General features: G+C 37.1%; 2 protein-coding genes across 2 annotated transcripts; one reads left to right on the top strand and one right to left on the bottom strand.

The window, feature by feature from the left end:
- Window positions 1-5,950: 5,950 nt before the first annotated feature.
- Window positions 5,951-9,380, bottom strand: itpa (inosine triphosphatase (nucleoside triphosphate pyrophosphatase)). The gene is made up of 8 exons (XM_059341563.1): window positions 9,300-9,380; window positions 8,204-8,261; window positions 8,060-8,124; window positions 7,896-7,969; window positions 7,206-7,237; window positions 6,984-7,096; window positions 6,822-6,898; window positions 5,951-6,248 (listed from the first exon to the last, which is right to left on the bottom strand). The coding sequence occupies exons 1-8, from the start codon at window positions 9,360-9,362 to the stop codon at window positions 6,107-6,109; spliced, it is 624 nt and encodes a 207-aa protein (XP_059197546.1). The 5' UTR covers window positions 9,363-9,380; the 3' UTR covers window positions 5,951-6,106.
- Window positions 9,381-9,531: 151 nt separating this feature from the next.
- On the top strand, window positions 9,532-18,787 carry mettl13 (methyltransferase 13, eEF1A lysine and N-terminal methyltransferase). The gene is made up of 9 exons (XM_059340458.1): window positions 9,532-9,770; window positions 10,708-10,980; window positions 11,976-12,444; window positions 12,970-13,169; window positions 13,280-13,469; window positions 14,665-14,829; window positions 15,851-16,063; window positions 16,873-17,004; window positions 17,684-18,787. Exons 1-9 carry the CDS (start codon window positions 9,618-9,620, stop codon window positions 17,974-17,976), a joined length of 2,088 nt encoding a protein of 695 aa, XP_059196441.1. The 5' UTR covers window positions 9,532-9,617; the 3' UTR covers window positions 17,977-18,787.
- Window positions 18,788-18,925: the final 138 nt, after the last annotated feature.

The raw sequence follows: 18,925 nt of genomic DNA on the forward strand, positions 1-18,925 counted from the left end.
AGTTGCCAGTGAGTTAGCCACTAGAGAGGGTGTCTCAGTAACGTCCCTTGTGTTAAGCAATAAAGTCAATTAAACTTTATATGTGTGTCCAACATCCATCACTGCTGCACAAAATTCAGGGTAAAGCCATGTGAACATGTCCCATTGACTTCCATTCATTTCGTCTATTGGACAAATGAATGGAGAATCTTGAAAGTTGAATTCTGGGAAATGCCCTTGTTGCCCAAAGGGCAAACAAACAACTTTTACTTTGATAACCCTATAGAACATGTTAGTGTATAAAAGTTCACTGTACTCAACATTTCCAGGTCAACCTTTTGGCAATTAGACCAAAAATTGCACATTTTTCGAAATTTCACCAAAGTTCATGTGTTAGGTGGCACCCCTAAATCTCAATGGAATTCCTCAAAACTTTGCAAAAGTCATTTTTATGTTAAGTGGAACAAAATGCAAAGCCAGCCAAATTGATATTTTGAAATTAAAAATTCCCATTCAAATTTGATGCACCCTAATATATATATATATATATATATATATATATATGTGTGTGTGTGTGTGTGTGTGTGTGCAGTATTCAAGTACTCCTGGGGTTTTTTTTTTTCAATTCTTTGTTTTGACTGATTTTTTTCTTTTTTTTTCTTCTTTAACAGGAGTTGTAAACGCATTATGAAATGGTTTTTTTTTTTTCAAATAAAGTACAAAAAGGCAACACAATAAGAAACTTATCATAAAGCCTCAATAGGGAACAAAGAATGAAGCAAAAGAGGAGCAGAGGGTGATTGAGGTGAGAAGGTTAAAGGTGAATTGAGATTCCACCATATGAACTCCCTGTGGAGCAGTTAAAGTGCAGTTAATATTCACAGCCCTCAGTGTCTTCAGTGGGACCTGACTTTAGTCACAAACAGTGAAAATTGAGAGAGAGAGCGTCCCAGCAGGAATATATATTAGGTCAACTGTTTCCATCATTCACTGGAGTGGCCTCATGGTGGAATAATTCATTAGCACGAACTTGGAAAGACTTCATTCAAGTTTGGTTAAACGTAAAATTTATGGAATGGAAATTGACCCTCATTTACTGTTTCTCTTAACTTAAAAACAAGTTAAAACTTTCCCTCCATTACGTGTGCTGTTATTCGAGGAAAAAGTTGTTTTCACTTGCTGTTAAAGAAAACTCATCACAGCGGAGGAATGCAGGTAAGTCTTGCATAACAAATAAGAGGAAGTACAGTCTGTCTCCCCAAAGCCACATCAAACCCTTCTTATCCTCCGGGGCAATCATGATGGGCTAAAATCTCATAAAGTCAGGCATCCTTTCCTTAGTGATCACACTGCAGTGCATTCCTCCACTGACCACAACATCCACAGTAGCACAGCAGTAATGCCTCCTACTGAATACCCTGGAAAAACATGCTGTTATTGCTTCTCTTTATAATAAAGTCTGAAAACAGCCTGTCCTCCAGACCTCATGAGTGTTTTGGAACAGGCACCTGAATTAAAGGTCATGTCAGGAGACAGTTTCTGAGACTTAAAGACTGAGGGCTTAAAGCTTTTTTCCAGGCCCCAAACACAGAGTAGCTAATAGGTCGCTGTAGTGCAGTGGTCTCAAATGTTTCACCTCGTGATGCAGAGTGGTGAGCAGTTTAACAAAAGAATGATTGTCTTGGTTGTTTCATTTTATCCTCCTCGCCTCGATTATAGGAGGCAATCAGTCAGATTAGATTAGATTAGATTAGATTCAACTTTATTGTCATTGAACAGAGTACAAGTACTAGGACAACGAAATGTACTAGGACTAGGACAACGAAATGCAATGGCAGAGGTAAAAAATAGGGTAACGCTTTATATTAAGGTCCTTGTAATAACCATTAATTAACAAGTAATAAGGCATTGTTCTCGCTTTAGATCCCTTTAGCTGCAAAAAGCATCGTTAACTGTTGTTGCAGACATAACATGAGCATGTATGAGGATTTAACCCTTAGATAAACACTCACCAGCCACTTTATTAGGTACACCTGTTTGACTGCTCGTAACGCAGATATCTAATCAGCCAATCACACACTGTAAAAAAGATAAACAATAGCTACTCAATAAAATTGAGGCAACAGATTGCACACAATATTATTAATAAAATCTAACTACATTACAAGTTGAGTTACTAACAACTTAACAGGAAGTGCCTGTCAATTAAAAAAAGATTAATTTTATTGTGTTGGAGTCATTTAAAATTTTCTTGATTTAGGATTACAGACACATAAAGATTATATTTAATGTGATCAAAATAAGTAGATTCTATCTCAAACATTTTTATATTAAAGTTACTTATACAACTACCTCAAAATCAAGGACGCATTTATATTTAATACATTTTATTAAATATATTAAGTAAAATGAAATGACTACAGAATAATTTATTACAGTGCATGGCAGCAACTGAATGCACTGAGACCTGTAGACATGGTGAAGACGAGCTGCTGAAGTTCAAAGCGAGCATCAGAATGATGAAGAAAGGGGATTTAAGAGACTTTGAACGTGGCACGGTTGTTAGTGTCAGACGGGCTGGTCAGAGCATTTCACAAACTGCCAATCTAACAACCATTATCTCCAGTTTTTCTGGGCTGAAATGCCTTGTTGATGCCAGAGGTCAGAGGAGAATGGTCAAATAGAAAGTAAGGCAACAGTAACTCAAATAACCACTTGTTATAACCATTCAGAAGACATCTCTGAACACACAAGTCGTCCAACCTTGACGCAGATGGGCTGCAGCAGCAGAAGACCACATCGCCACTTTATTAGGTACACCTTGCATGCTAAGAAAGCTGGTGAGTATAAAATGTGTTTCATGCAATTTCAAGCACTTTATTCAAATTTTTGGTTTGAAAATTTTATTTTGAACATGTAAAAGTCAAAAACACTAACCCTTACCCACTTAAATGTAGTGTTTCTTTTGTAATTACCAAACAACATGATATTTGTTTTGTCCACATTTAATACTAACTTATTTATATCAAACTATTTTTTTTAAATTTTGCCATTTCCGATGTGATTTGGTATGTGTTATTTTAAAAGCCTGAAATAACCAAAAATTAAAGTGTTTTCAAATAATTGTAGCAGCCTTAGCTGACATTGTACATCTTAAACCTTAAATGCATAGACAGTAGCTTGGGAGCCACACAGAATGCTGCAGCACTGACAGGAACAGTGTTTACCTTCAGTCACAGAGGGGAGAAAAGGGAAAAAGGACGGATGCCTTCATAGCGATGTCTTTAACCTCTGGTGACCTGAAGTCTGGCACACATCTTCAATATCCTGTTAAAAAACTTGACTGACAGGTGAGCTGAAGTCTCCCCGATGAAGACAAATATTGCTTTCCTGTTCCCTCTCACAACAACTTCCTGGCAAATCCCAAAACAAAACTACAGGTTTGAGCTAACACTGTGGTCTTGTCATTTCAGGAAATAGAGCACTTTTTTTCTCAAGAAGTGTCAGTATCACTGTCCATAACCAGTTGGAAAAGTTTTCTTGGACAAAATTAGAAATATTTCATATAATATAAATAAGGAAAGTGTGCAAAAGTGCCATTAAATGTATGTGGAAGACAGTAGATGAAATATTTGTGGAGTAGTAATTTCATGTTAAACATTAATAGGGCACTCATTGAATACCTGCAAATTCCAAATTTCAACCCTAGAGAATATTGGAGGATATTACATACTGCCAGAATGTATACTGTGAAATGTGTAAAATTTAACCAAAAAAAACATATGGACCTGGGGGAGGGGGATAATATTTTGAGAAAAAAGTTTACAAGATTAAAGTGGCAAATCTATGAGAAAAAAAATTGTCGATTTATGAGATTTAAAGTGGTAAATCTGCGAGAAAAAAGTTGCTTTTTCCCCACTTTTTTCTCGTAAATTTACAACTTTTTTCTTGTAGATTTGCCACTTTGATCTAGTAAATTTGTAACTTTTTTCTTGAAATATTACCCCCCTCCCCCAGGTTTTTATTTTTATTTATTTTTTCATACTTGGCCCTAATATGCCGATATGCAGATTTTTTTTCTAAATTTTTCATTTTTACATTGGAGGTCAAGGTCAATAAAGTTAATATTATTATATTATTATCATACTGAATGGTCAGATGTCATGGTGTCACTGTCTGTGACGTAGCCTGATCTTTGCTGATTAGCTGGGAGAAATCCATGTGGTTCTATGACCAAACAGAGAGACATGGGGACCCAGTTTTGATGTCCACTGAAGTTACCAAATATAGTTCTTTGCCCGATAAAGGGTTAACAGTAGTTGTTTTTACTTTCCTCTGGTCTCATTCAGGATATGTGTATTTCTACATATTTTCAGTACATCTGGGAGGCATCAGTCACAGGTGTATGCATAGTTCCTGCTCTGAGACTTCCAGCTCCAGGGTCATTTATTATCCAAACTCCCCTGTTATCACTGTTGTTTGTACTGAACACCCCCCCCCTCCTCCTCCAGAGACCCTCTCCCCTCTTTCTTTAGACTTGAGCCTGAACATCCTTCCCTCTCCAAATCCAGGAGCCAGTCTCAGCCTCAGAGTGGTCTGCTGCTCTCATCAGCTCCTCTTTTTATGATTTATGCTCTTCTCCAAGTCTACCTTTGTCTGTTTTTGGAAGCAGGAACTCCAAAAGTTGTCTTTGAGTATCCACTATGGAACAATGAAATAAGTCTTGCAACTATTTCCGCTATCTCCCTGCATTATCTGGAAGATATTTTTAACATGCTGAATTCTTCAACTTTCCAAACAGTGACACATGGAAATCTTCAAGAATAAAAGATAGAAGGGGGTTATATAGTGGAGAGACGTTAGTTGTTGTTTTGTTTTTTCTATTTTTTTTTATTTTTTTCTAATTAAGTAACTGAGATGATTGTGAGAGATGATTGTAACCAGAAAAGGATTAGCACTGATGGTGATGGTGTTTGGTTGTTGTTGTTGTTGGGGGGTGGGGGGGTGTATATATTTTATTTTTTTTATTTTATTGTTGTACAATGAAAATGGAAAATAAAAAATGTTAATCACAAAAAAGAATAAAAGATAAACAATTTGTTCAAAAATATGTTTATTAAAAATAACAGAAAACCGATTTCATGCAGCAGATTGTACATGTAGACATTGTGATCTTCCATACTTTTCTGACCCAACAATAAAACAGTAATAAGGAGTACGTTCTGAATTGTCAAATCTAATGACTTGAGCTCTGATACATTTCACACCTAAAATGACTCTTTAACCCCTTAATAGGGCACTCATTGAAATACTTTCAAATTCCAAATTTCAATCCTAGAGAATATTGGAGGATATTACATACAGCCAGAATGTGTAAAAAAAAACATACAGACCCAGGGGAGGGGGGTAATATTTTGAGAAAAAAAGTTTACGAGATTACTGTGGCAAATCTACGAGAAAAAATTTGCAGATTCATGAGATTTAAAGTGGTGAATCTGCGAAAAAAAAGTTGTTTTTTTCCCCACTTACAGTACAGGCCAAAAGTTTGGACACGCCTTCTCATTCAATGTGTTTCCTTTATTTTCATGACTATTGACATTGTGATTCATCAAAACTATTAATGAACACATGTGGAATTATGTACTTAACAAAAAAGTGTGAAATAACTGAAAACATGTCTTATATTCTAGTAAGCAAAGGTTGGTTACTTTGAGGAATCTAAAATACAAGACATGTTTTCAGTTATTTCACACTTTTTTTTGTTAAGTACATAATTCCATATGTGTTCATTCATAGTTTTGATGCCTTCAGTGAGAATCTACAATGTAAATAGTCATGAAAATAAAGAAAACGCATTGAATGAGTAGGTGTGTGTCCAAACTTTTGGCCTGTACTGTATGTCTCGTAAATCTGCAACTTTTTTCGAGCAGATTTGCCACTTCGAGCACCTCCCCCCCCCCCCCCCCCCCCCCCCTTTTTATATCTATTTTTATTCATACTTGGCCATAATATGCTGTCATAGTCAAATTCTCCTCGTACAAGTCCATGTGGTTCTAAGACCAAATATGGGGACCCCATTTTGATATCCACTGAAGTTACCAAATATAATTCTTCGCCCAATAAAGGGTTAATCCTCCTGCTTCTTCTTCTTGTTCTGTGGTGAGGTGTTGTTGGTGTTGTTGGTTTGAGAGAAGTGCTCAGACATGGCAGCGAGCGCCCGGTAGCGGTGAGAGATAGTATTCTTCACGTCTTTGGGCAGTTCAGCATAGCTGCAGGTTAGAGGACAGTAGGTTCAGTCACTATGGATATTTTTCATGCTTTGAACAAAATTAATAAATAATCTCTAATGCACAGCATGAAGTAAAAAGAGATCATCACAATGATACAATTTATTGCCTGCTAGAGCTGCAACGATTTGTCAACTAATAAATTAGTAATTCAACGGAAAAATTTTTTCAAATATTTTGATAATCGATCAATCATTAATGTAATTTTTCATGCAAAAATGGCAAAAAAAATGCTGTTTTCAGTTTATCAAATAGGATGATTTCCTGCTTTTCTCTGTTTTGATAACATATTAAACTGAACATCTTTTGGTTTTGGACTTCACCTTGAACTTGGAGAAACCGGGATAGATTTTTTTCACTATTTTCTGACATTTCACAAGCCAAACTATTGATTTAGAACATAAGACAGATTAATGGATAATAAAAATAGTTGGTAGTAGTGTCCTTATTGTATGAAGTCATCTGCTCAACTAATTTCTAAGCTGAAAGTTAAGTGTGTGGCCTCTGGCTCCCCCTTGAGGTATGAACATGAAATTTCAAGCAGTTCTTGTTTACGTTTTGTCATATCCGTTTGGCTGGAAACAGGGATCCCATCCAAAGTCTCGAGGCCCCCTGGGTTCCACAATGTGTCCCTTAAAGTAGGAAGAAAAAGAGTGTCAGGAAAATAAAAATTACACACACATGCAAACACTGAGGCAGTTTTAGAGTGACTCTTACCTCTGTTTTCCCTCTAAAGAGCTGGACTGGTTCATCTTTCCCAGCAGAGTAAGCAAAAGTGCAGAGAGCCCACGCTGATTTATCTTCAAACCCAGCTAAGAGTTTGTGCAAGCCTACAAGAAAACATACAAGCTCAGGGATGATGTATTCACTTTTTCTACCAAGTTCTAAATCTCTCTGTTAAAAGTATCTCAGCAGTGTCTCATTGAGTACAATACTTACCTTCTGGATGGAGTTTATCCAGGAACCATTTTCTAGAAAGAAAAAAAAATCAATCAATCAATCAGACTTTATTTGTATAGCACTTTTCATACAAGAGAGATGTAACACAAAGTGCTTCACATTAGGAGAAAATGATAATAGAAAATTATATATATTACTACTACTACTACTACTAATAATAATAATAATAATAATAAAACATAGAAACAAGCAAACACCCTCCATCCCACCCTTCCCATTAAAAACAAAGCACAAACCGTGAAAGCGCCACACAGTTTGTTAGAAATGAATTAGATTAAATAAATAAAAATAAAACAGTAAATAATAAAAATTAAAAAACAAAACAATAAAAAGTAAATAATAACAACAATAAAAAGTTTTTAAAAACTAGTTAAAGATGAAAACAATAAATAATTAATTAGAAAGTAAAGCATGGTGTTGGTGGTCGGTTTATATATATATATATATATATATATATATATAAATAATAGACTAATAAAAAGTAGCAAAAATAAATAAATAAATAAATGAATAAAAGAGAACATGTTGTAACACTAAGATGCATGATTATAAAAATCCTTAAAAATGGTAAGTATTAAGTTTGTTTAAGACAAGGATTAGTTTAAATTATTACTGTTTATCACCAATATTAAAGATAAAATGGCCAACACATGTGGAAGTTATACTAACATGTAAGGACCAGGCAGGCCTCCCAGAGCCTTGAAACAAAGACAGGTGTCTTCCACGATGACTGGCCCATCAACCTGAGGGTGAAACGCAAACAATACATCCATTTCAATCATTCAGTATGTAAATACAGAGTATTCCTTTGCATTACAGTATAGTTAAGGTACCTGCCGTGCAGCCTCCTGACACTTATGTATGGAAATCTCATCTGGCTCTCCTTGGTATTCAGGCACTGGATAAAGAAATTGATAAATGAGTGATGATGAAAGAAAAATGTTTATTCTACTGGTGGTCAATGTGTTGATACTCACAGTCGATCTTTTTCGACACTAGTTTGTAGGGAAACTTGTCTCCCAGGATCTGAATGACCTAAAAAAATATGACCAAAACAAGAATCAAGCAAAAATCTAATAAGACTGATAGAAAGCATTCTTCAGCTTAGCATAGCTGCAGAGAATAGTAGCTAGACTCAGTATGTTATATATTTTCTAGCTTGATGCAATAGTAAATAGTGAATAATCGTTAATGCAGGGGATAAGATAAACGTGATCATTACAAAGTGCACTTTTCAGAATTGCTTAATCATTGCAGTAATTTTTCCATGCAAAAATAACCATTGCCATTTTCAGTTCCTCAAGTGTGGAGAGTTCCTGCTTTTCTCTGATTTTTGTTTTGGAGTGACAAATCAAGTCAGAGGATGAGGAGAGGACATTTACTACTGACCACTACAGGTACATCTCAAAAAATTAGAATATCATGAAAATGTTCAATATTTTTTGTCAATAATTTCAGACAGTTAAACTCATACATTATATAGGTTCGTTCTGCATATAACCATGCCATTTGTGTTTTAAATATCCTTTTTTAAATTAATCTTATGTATTTTCTGAGACACTGAGTTTTGTGTTTTCATTACCCGTAAGCCATAATCATCAAAATTACAAGAAATACAAGCTTGAAATATTTCACTCTATGTGTACTGAATCTATACAATATACGAGTTCCACTTTATGAAATAATTGACAAAAAATATTGAATTTTTTCCACGATATTCTAATTTTTTTTTGATGTACCTGTATTTTCTGACATTTTGTAGACTAAACAAAAGACCAAAGCAGATTCATGAATAATGGAAATAATTTGTATTCTATTGTATTTACTAATCTTTAATTCTTAACTCATTTAACTCTAACAGGAAGTTAAGTGTGGTGGATATGACCAAAAAGAGAGTTAAGTAAGAACAGAAAGAAAAAAAACAGTTCCTGCTCACTGTCTATATTTAACTGCCACAGTCTGGAACAGATTAAAGGCGATAAGTGTACAAATGTCCTGCCTGAAACGGTTCAGACAGGAGAGCAAGACCGTGAGCACACCTTCTGTCTCAGGTGTATAATGTTTGACTCTTACCTCTTCGAGTTTCTTTGCGTTTCCAGTCACGAAGACCACAGACCTCCCAGCAGGCACAGCCATGTTGAATAACACCCGGAGGACTAACAGTATCGGACCGGATACTTCCGACTCAGCGGCGGCCAATCAAACCAGCTCTGAGCGCCTCAGCGAATCACCGTGCAGTATGTAGCCCCGCCTTCAAATAAACCATCCAATCAGCGAGCGGTGCTGTCAATAATGTTGTCCGGGCTTGAAAAGTCAGAGAAGTGCCATGTGGACAAGTTAACACACTCTGACACGCTAAACTGAAACATTTTGTAACAACTGCAGCCGACAATGAGTCTTTTACCTCGCACTGCCGAGGAGTTCAGCTCGGCAGAGTACTGGGAGAGGTTTTTTAAAAAGCGCGGGGAGAAGGCTTTTGAGTGGTATGGAGACTACAACAAACTCTGCGGCGTGCTGCATAAATACATCAAAGTCCAAGATAAGGTAAGAGCACTAGTTGGGGTGTAGCGATACACAAAATACCCGGTGTGGTTGACAGCTGTGTAGAAGTGTCACTACAATACATGTCATAGGCAGCCAGGTAGCAAAGTGGAGTTATTCTGGTAAGCTGAAAAACAGATTTTCAGCGAATAACACGACCCTTGGTGGATCCTCTGCAGTTTGCAGGTCAGTGGATGATGAAGTCCACATTGGAGTCCCCAAGGACATCTACAAGGATCCTGTTTCTGTACTTAAGCTTTGCGTTTTACACCATCATCCTAGAATTCCTCTACTCTAAACTCAACCATCCACTGTAAGTGGATCACAAACCTGACAGACAGGAGGTAGCAGGTAAGGCTAGCCACTGCCATCCCAAGGGATGCTCTCTTCACCTGTCTAAATTTGCAGACGACACAAAAATCGCTGTTGTCATCTGGGAAAGGGGGAAGTTTGAACGGCTGGCCTTCTGGTGCATTCAGGTTTCTGGGATCCACCATCTCCCAGGACCTCAAGCTGGATGTCCAACATTGACATCATCAGGAGCCAGAGGATGTGGTTCCTCCATCAGCTCAGAAAATTCAACTTGCCCCTAGAGCTGCTAATACAGTTTTACACAACAATCATCCAGTGTTCTCTGCACATCCATCATGTTGCATCTACAAAATGCATAATGCATATTATTTCAGAAGTGCATCATGTGTTTTACATATTAAATTTAAATCTGCAATGTAACGAGCAACTTTAGCTGTCAAAAAGTCAAGTGAAAAGTCTAATATTTTGCATTTAAATGTATTGGACTAGAAGTATAAAGCATCATAATAATGGAAAGTGTATCAAAACTGCACTTACAATTCTAAATGTAAATGTTGTTAGTTATTTTCCACTGCTCTAAATTAAAATAACTGATTAATTATCAGTGTTTTGTATTTCTGTCCTGCAGGTGTTGGTGGTGGGTTGTGGTAACTCTGAGCTGAGTGAACAGATGTATGATGTTGGCTACAAACATCTAACTAATATTGACATCAGTGAGACTGTGGTGACTCACATGAACCAGAGGAACGCTGAGCGCCGGCCAGGCCTGACCTTCCAGCAGGTGGATGCTACACAAACTCCATATGAGGAGGCCAGCTTCAAGGCTGCTCTGGACAAGGGCACGCTGGATGCCATGGCATCAGAAGAAGAAGGAGCACTGGCCAGAAACATGCTAACTGAGGTGAGGAAACAATAGGTCAGGGTTGATGTGCCATTGCAGCTCCAAAACTTTGGAATGAATTGCCGCTGCACATCAGACAGGCCTCCTCACTGTCTCATTTTAAATCTCTTCTTAAAACCCACCTCTTCTCGTTGGCTTTTAACACCACGTAGAGCAGGGGTGTCAAACTCAAATACACAATGGGCCAAAATCTAAAACTTGAATAAAATCGCGGGCCAACATTGAACAAATAAACCTTTTAATATATACCAAACATGTTTTGCTTGAACATTAAATATGGAACCAGCCACCCTTATAAACAATATATAACTAAATAGTGCAGACATGCAAAATCAAATTTCAAATAAAAAACACATCAATGTCATTAATTTAATATAATAATATATATATAATATATAATAATAATAATATAATAATTTGGTATTGCCTCGAACAGTAAAAATGCAATAAGATAAAATAAATAAAAAATGGGATAAAAATAAATAAAATAAAATGTAAAATGTACTGCCCGCACAAAATAAAATATGCATGTATACAAATAAAAACAAAAAATCATAAAATCAACACTCTACGTCAGGGGTGTCAAACTCTGGCCCGCGGGCCAAATTTGGCCCGCAGTGTAATTTTATTTGGCCCACGGGCCAGAGTTTGACACCCCTGACGTAGAGTGTTGATTTTATGTTGATTTTATGATTTTTTGTTTTTATTTGTATACATGCATATTTTATTTTGTGCGGGCAGTACATTTTACATTTTATTTTATTTATTTTTATCCCATTTTTAATTTATTTTATCTTAATGCATTTTACTGTTCTATTGTTTTCTACATCTCTTTGTATTGTGTTATCTATTTATTGTTTGTGCAGCACTTTGGAAACCTTGTTTGCTAAAATTGTGCTATATAAATAAAGTGGATTGGATTGGATGTGGATCTTCTTTGGACTCCTCAACATACTCTTTGAATCTTTCTCACAGCAGTGTTGTTGTGTGTGCAGGTGGGCCGTGTCCTAAGTGTCGGTGGCCGGTATGTCTGCGTGACGCTGGCTCAGGAGAGTGTGATCAAGTTAGCTGTGGAGCTCTTTGTTGAGCTGGGGTGGGCTGTTAGGCTCCACTGCCTGCAGGAAGAAACCGGGAAAGAAGAAGACTCCTTTGCTCTGCCTGTATTTGTTCTGGTCTGCACCAAGTTTCGCCAGCCGATGCCCACGCCCATTCTGGAGATGTGTCTCGGGGAAGATGGAGCCCCTACTCGTCTCACAAAGGTAGCAGAGTTGTTGTCGACTGTGAGGGAGCATCAGGCTTACTCTGTCCTGAAAAAGAGGCTCCGTACAAGCACAGACGCCACCTCCAACCTCTCGCTCACTCTCTGCCACGCCAACACTGGCCTCCCCAGATACACTCTCACAGTACAGGACTGTCCTCCAGGTGCCAAGGTGCCAAGATCAAACCAGTTTGCCATTTTTATAGGTGAGTAGCCGGGAAAGCGGATAAGTCGTTTTGTAGTATTTGTAGTTTTTTTCCACCTATTTTCGGTCTCTTGGCCAATGAAATGCATCCGAATACATGTGGGAGTGTGGCAATGCAACATGGGACTTTTCCAGAACTTTGAAATCATCACCAAAAAAAGACACAAAATGACCAAAAAGGACACAGAATTACCCCAAAAAGACACAAAATTACCAAAAAAAGATACAGAATTACCAAAAAAAGACACAGAATTACCAAAAAAGACACAAAATTACCAAAAAAGACACAGAATTACCAAAAAAAGACACAAAATTATTTACAAAAAGACACAGAATTACCCCAAAAAGACACAAAATTATTTAAAAAAGACACAGAATTACCAAAAAAAGTCATACAAGTACTAAAAAAAACTTCCTGTTTTAGGGGCTTATTTTAAAATTCGCCAGAAGGTTTTACAGGCATTTTTCCCAGGCGTTTTAGGCCTAAATGGGTTAATGATTTTTCTCCTTCTGCTTATCCTGTCAGTTCCTCAAGGCAGTGAGACTGCTTGGCTCTACAGCTCCAGTGAGGGGCGAAGGCAGCTGGCAGCCAGCGCTAACTTCCGGCGCCTTGTCGTTGTGGCAATGCACAGGAATCAGGAGTACACAGACATGCAGGGTGTCCAGTCAGAACTGTCACCAATGGTGATGGACCTGGCTCCCCCGGGTATGCCAGCCAACCAGCAGGTAAACACACACAAATATTACTTATAGAAATGCTCTTTTGCACTATAAAACATTAAACGTCTCAAAAATGTGCCTTAGTGTATTCATTTAAGCTCTCTGTCTACGTTCAGGTGCCGTTTTTATCAGTTGGAGGTGACCTGGGTTGGCGAGAGGAGGTCAGCAGGGGTGTGAGTGAGCTGAGCGGGGAGTACTGTGTGGAGAACGTCAAAGGAGAAGATGGAGAACTTTATCGGAGACTCGTTTTCCTGTCCAATGCTGCCCTCGTCCAATCAGAGAGCCGTCTAGTCGCTTTAAATACTGGTCAGTTTTTTTCCCTTATTCACTGTAATTTGTTAACTTCTCTTTTACTTTAGAATAAACAACATAAAAGCCAATTAAAAGGGAAAATTGCCACCTTTTATGTGGATGTCCAATCAGTTCATAGGGTAAATGTTGTCAATTTAAGAAATAAATTCCTATATTGACTGAGAAAGCTGATTTCTCCTGCCCATGGAGCCATGCCGGTCATGCAGTGTATCATTGTCTGCTTTTATGTATTTTTTTTATTTTTCATTTGTGCAGCTTTGATGCTGTGATTGTGTGTGTGTGTTTTTTTTTAGTTAAAAGGGTAAGCCATGAAACAAACAAAAAGTTGGCAACACTTTCTATGAAGACTACATCTATAGTGCATTATGAGCGCATTCATAGTGAATTATAATGCTCATTATAATCAATCATAATGCATTATGATTGCACTCATAAACACATATAAAGCTTCATGATGCACTATATCAACAGTTATAAATATAGCTTATAATGACTTATAAATCCAAGTGTCTTATGAGTGCTCTTGACTGGTTTATAATACATTACAACTACTCATACCCCTCTATACACACACCTCAACAATCAATTGTTATAAGGACTCATAGGATGCCATAAGTATAAATAAATGATCAATGTATGCTTTAAGTAAAGTGAGGTTCATATAGACGCATCTATAATGCAGTATAGCTAATCATGATGTTTCATTGTTGGCGTTAAGTAAAGTGTAACACATTTTCATTAGCTATACTGCATTATAGATGCGTCTGTATGAACCTCACTTTACTTAAAGCATACATTGATCATTTATTTATACTTATGGCATCCTATGAGTCCTTATAACAATTGATTGTTGAGGTGTGTGTATAGAGGGGTATGAGTAGTTGTAATGTATTATAAGCCTCATCAGTCAGCCTGTAGTTTATAACCAGTCAAGAGACACTCATAAGACACTTGGATTTATAAGTCATTATAAGCTATATTTATAACTATTGATAAAGTGCATCATGAAGCTTTATATGTGTTTATGAATGCAGTCATAATGCATTATGATTGATTATAATGAGCATTATAATTCACTATGAATGCGCTCATAATGCACTATAGATGTAGTCTTCATTATAATATTCTAATAGATTATTATATTGTAGAGGTCGGTTTATGATGTGTATGAATATTTATGTCTGTGCAGCGTCAGGTCACAAGAAGAAAAACAAAAAGAAGGTCAAGCCGACAGCTGCTCCAGCAACATCCTCCACCTCTCTGTCAGTGGACAGTGGCTTCCTCTGCTGCGCTCACCATGAAGTTATGGTGGCGGGCCTTACCATGCTGGGAGTGGGCACGCCACAGAACAAAGGTCAGTTCACACCTGTTTTATGGGTCAATGACGTGATCTAACCCAGTGTCAGTTGGTGTAACCGGTCATTTTTTCCCCATAAAAATCTGATTATATACAGGAAAATAAATGTGAACTAAAATGAGAAAAAAAATACAATCCACGTTTACATTGCAACACTATGGTATATAACAAATTTTACATGAGTTGTCAAAACTTTTGAAGAAAAAAAAAAGGTTGTTTTTAGAATATGTTCTGCTCAATATTGACGAAATGTGTAAATGTAGAAATACTAAAAAGTTTTTTTAATTTGCTGTTTTCTAAAATGGAGTAATTATATGTATAAGTCCACTTAAATACACTGTAGGTGGATAAAGTATTTAATATTCATCATTCTTTCGTGGTTACACTATTTGGCATCTGGCCAACCCTTATTTGTCACTGACCCTTATACAATCTTGCTGTGATTGAGGAGAATGGCATTAGTAATAGATAGATAGATAGATAGATAGATAGATAGATTACTTTATTCATCCCCGAAGGGAAATTCGGTTGTCACAGCAGTCCGGTATTCAAGTTCAATAAAATACAATAGAATAAAATGCTGAGGTAGCATAAATAAAAACAACAATAGAAAACAAAGCACAGAATAGAACAAGGACACTTAAGAAGTTAAAAAAGAACATCAGTTGGTAGGATGGCAAGATGATGGTAATAATTAAACTGGTGATATGATGGCAACAATGCTATAGTGACTAGACGGTATATAATAATAATAGTACATTATATAATATATATAATATAATATGTAATAATAGATAATAAACAATATAAAAATAAAATGAAAAATATAAATAAAGTCATTACAAGTAAAATAATATAATATATAATAATAATAAATAAGGTAAATAAGTGCTAATAATAAATAAGTACATAATACTGATGTACCAACCGCGGCCTTCTAGCTTCTTGCATAAAATATCACACTTTATTGGTCTTTTCCTGTGACTTTTTCATCCCCTCTCTCTTTCTGCCCTCTTAGACGTCCCAGTGTCAGTGCTGCTGGTGGGGCTTGGTGGAGGAGGCCTGCCTCAGTTCCTACGGGACTTTGTGCCCAATGTTTTTGTTGAGGTTGTAGAGCTAGACCCTGTCGTGATGCAAGTGGCAAAGGAATGGTTCGGGTTCAGACCAGATGATCGTTTGACTGTCACTGTTGGGGACGGCCTCAAACGCATCTGTGCCTTAGAGAAAGAAGGTAAGTGAAGGATGAGTCAAAGGGAGGGCAGATAAAAGTAAGACTACGACCCCGTTCACACGAGGACGCTCGCGGGTGAAAACGACAAAATATTTTATCGGAAGTGCCTTTCGTTTAGACGATGACGGCTTAAAGACGCAAAAATTTGAAACCACCCTCCAAAGTGGAAAAGTTAAATCCGCTCCGCCGTAGCGTGTCCGTCTACACTGCCAAGACACAAAACTCTGATCTGATCTGCTCACGTCACGTATGTGTTTACGTCACATACATGCTCCAGTACAGGAAAATAAACAAACGTGGGATTATTTCCATGCGTCGGACCTTCAAGCTGCTCTGGCAGCTCTAATAAACTTACAGGAGTCTTTCCACCAAATGTACAGGATATGTAGAGATAGTATTAGTGAACAGAGAAGGATCTGGAATTACCTCCATCACATTTTGGATGCAGCAATTCGTCGGAGGCGAGCCAGACGGCTGTGAACGAGACCTGGGAGATCTAGTGATGGTGGAGAACTTTGTGGAAGGAGTAGCTGATGAAAATGTGTGGTGTGAAAACTTCTGCATGCCCAAAGATGCTCTTATCGCTTTAAGTGATGCCGCCTGGCTGCATACAATCGAATTTCACACACTTTTGCGTCATCCTATGCACGCAGATTTCCTCCCGAAATGCTCGTCTAAACGAGGAATAAAAAGTGAAGACGTGACGCCACTTTTGCGTCTTCTGTTCAGACCGTCCTCGTGTGAACGGGGCCTACACCAGTAAATATATTGGCCACGAAGTGACTCTAGATACTTGTTTTTCTCTGTAGGAGGTCAGTTGTTTGATGTCATCATGTTCGATGTGGACAATAAAGATAGTTCTGTGGGCATGAGCTGTCCACCTGCTGCCTTTGTAGAGTCCCCCATCCTGCAGAAAGTCTGCAGCCTGCTAACACCCAGAGGTACAGTATTTTTAACAATTTATTTCTCTCCGTCTGCTGGAATCTGTCATGTTTTCGATTAAATAATGGCAATAAATGTAAAATTGCCATAAACAGACAGACATGTATAAGTAATAACAGACAGACATGTGCACACATGATAATATAAAACTTCTCCAAAAACTCCCGTTCCTTAAAAACAATCCAGAAACAACTTTAAAAAGCAGAAATGCATCTATTACCACCATAAATAATAATAAATGTATACATATCCACTATAATAGAAGTATTCAGAGATTTTTTTCTTTTGCCCAAGGAAACTACTTCAAATAAAAAATATGTATTTTTGATTTCAAGGCAAACTGTCCCTTAAAGAGAAAGTGTCCTTATGACATTATGTTATATATAATATTTTTTATTAAATTGCACTGATTGGCAATGTCAAAACACTGTTATATTTCAGTATCTTCACCATATTTTCTCAAACAGTCTTGACACATGATTAAATCCCATCCCATACATGTCTGTCTGTTATTACTTATACAATTAATAGGCATATAAATTAACTGTTAATAAACAAATGCCCGTTTTTGTTTTCATTTCACATTTAAAAAAACATTTCTCAAAACGTATCATTATAGTTGTTCAATTTATTTATATGTACCTCTCCTCTGTGTGTCTCTCCCTGCCTTTGGACCAGGTGTATTCCTACTGAACCTTGTGTGTCGTGACTCCGTCTTGAGGAAAAGTGTGTTGGAGCGTGTGAGCGCCGTGTTTCCCACCATCCTCTCTAGAAAGATTGAAGGAGAGGTCAACGAGGTCCTTCTGTGCTCCCGGGGAGAAAAAGAGACAACGGACCCCGCTCGCATCCTTCCATCTCTGAGCGAAGCAGGCAAAAGTCTACAAAGCGCACTGAGCTCTAACAGGACTGGAAGCAACAGCAGCCCACATATAGACATTGCAGAGTTGTTAAAAGATCTAAAAGTAGCGTAAACTTTGTTTGAGACCAGAGGAGATGGGATTTAATCATGTGTCAAGACCGTTTGAGAAAATATGGTGAAGATACTGAAATATAACAGTGTTTTGACATTGCCAATCAGTGCAATTTAATAAAAAGTATTATGTATAACATAATGTTATAAGGACATTTTCTCTTTAAGGGACAGTTTGCCTTGAAATCAAAAATACATATTTTTATTATATATTTTTTATTTTAAGTAGTTTCCTTGGGCAAAATAAAAAAAAAGCTCTAAATACTTCTATTATAGTGGATATGTATACATTTATTATTATTTATGGTGGTAATAGATGCATTTTTGCTTTTTAAAGTTGTTTCTGGATTGTTTTTAAGGAACGGGAATTTTTTTGGAGAAGTTTTATATTATCATGTGTGCACATGTCCCGGGACAGCTGATGATCAATCTATATTTTTTTTTTTGTGTGTAAGCTGCCAGGTGTTGGAGATATCGGCCATAGAGCCACCTGCCTTCTCAAAAAGTTTTACTTGTACTTCCTTCATTAAACTGCACACCACAATGTCTGGGAATTATTGATGCATGATTCCTTGAAAGAGACATTGTTGGGGTTTTTTGCACTTTGAGCACCAAAAACCTAGTGCCATATAGTTTCATTATATTCAAGGGGGGGAAAAAGGAAGACGAAGACGGCCGATATCTTTAACACTGCAATTAACTCCAAGGCTATATAGATTAATAAATAGCACTACAGGTATGAGATATAAATTTTTGATTTTGGGGTGAACTGTCCCTTTAATGTGCTGCCTCTCCAAAATCCTGTTGGATAGCTGAACCTGCATTATTATTATTATTATTATTATTATTATTATTATTATTATTATTATTATTATTATTGCATTAAAAGCAGCCTTGAGTTGTCTTTCACTTGCTGCATGTTTCTAGTGTACTACATGGTGGTCACTCCC

This window comes from Centropristis striata, chromosome 9 (assembly GCF_030273125.1).
Source record: "Centropristis striata isolate RG_2023a ecotype Rhode Island chromosome 9, C.striata_1.0, whole genome shotgun sequence".
Lineage (NCBI taxonomy): Eukaryota > Metazoa > Chordata > Actinopteri > Perciformes > Serranidae > Centropristis > Centropristis striata.

Coding starts and splice junctions, on each gene's coding strand:
- mettl13 (XM_059340458.1), top strand. CDS start 9,618: ATGAGTCTTTTACCTCGCACTGCCGAGGAGTTCAGCTCGGCAGAGTAC. Junction 9,771..10,707: donor ACATCAAAGTCCAAGATAAG/GTAAGAGCACTA, acceptor TCTGTCCTGCAG/GTGTTGGTGGTGGGTTGTGG. Junction 12,445..12,969: donor CCAGTTTGCCATTTTTATAG/GTGAGTAGCCGG, acceptor TTATCCTGTCAG/TTCCTCAAGGCAGTGAGACT.
- itpa (XM_059341563.1), bottom strand. CDS start 9,362: ATGGCTGTGCCTGCTGGGAGGTCTGTGGTCTTCGTGACTGGAAACGCA. Junction 8,262..9,299: donor ACGCAAAGAAACTCGAAGAG/GTAAGAGTCAAA, acceptor ATATTTTTTTAG/GTCATTCAGATCCTGGGAGA. Junction 6,249..6,821: donor CCAAACGGATATGACAAAAC/GTAAACAAGAAC, acceptor TCTAACCTGCAG/CTATGCTGAACTGCCCAAAG.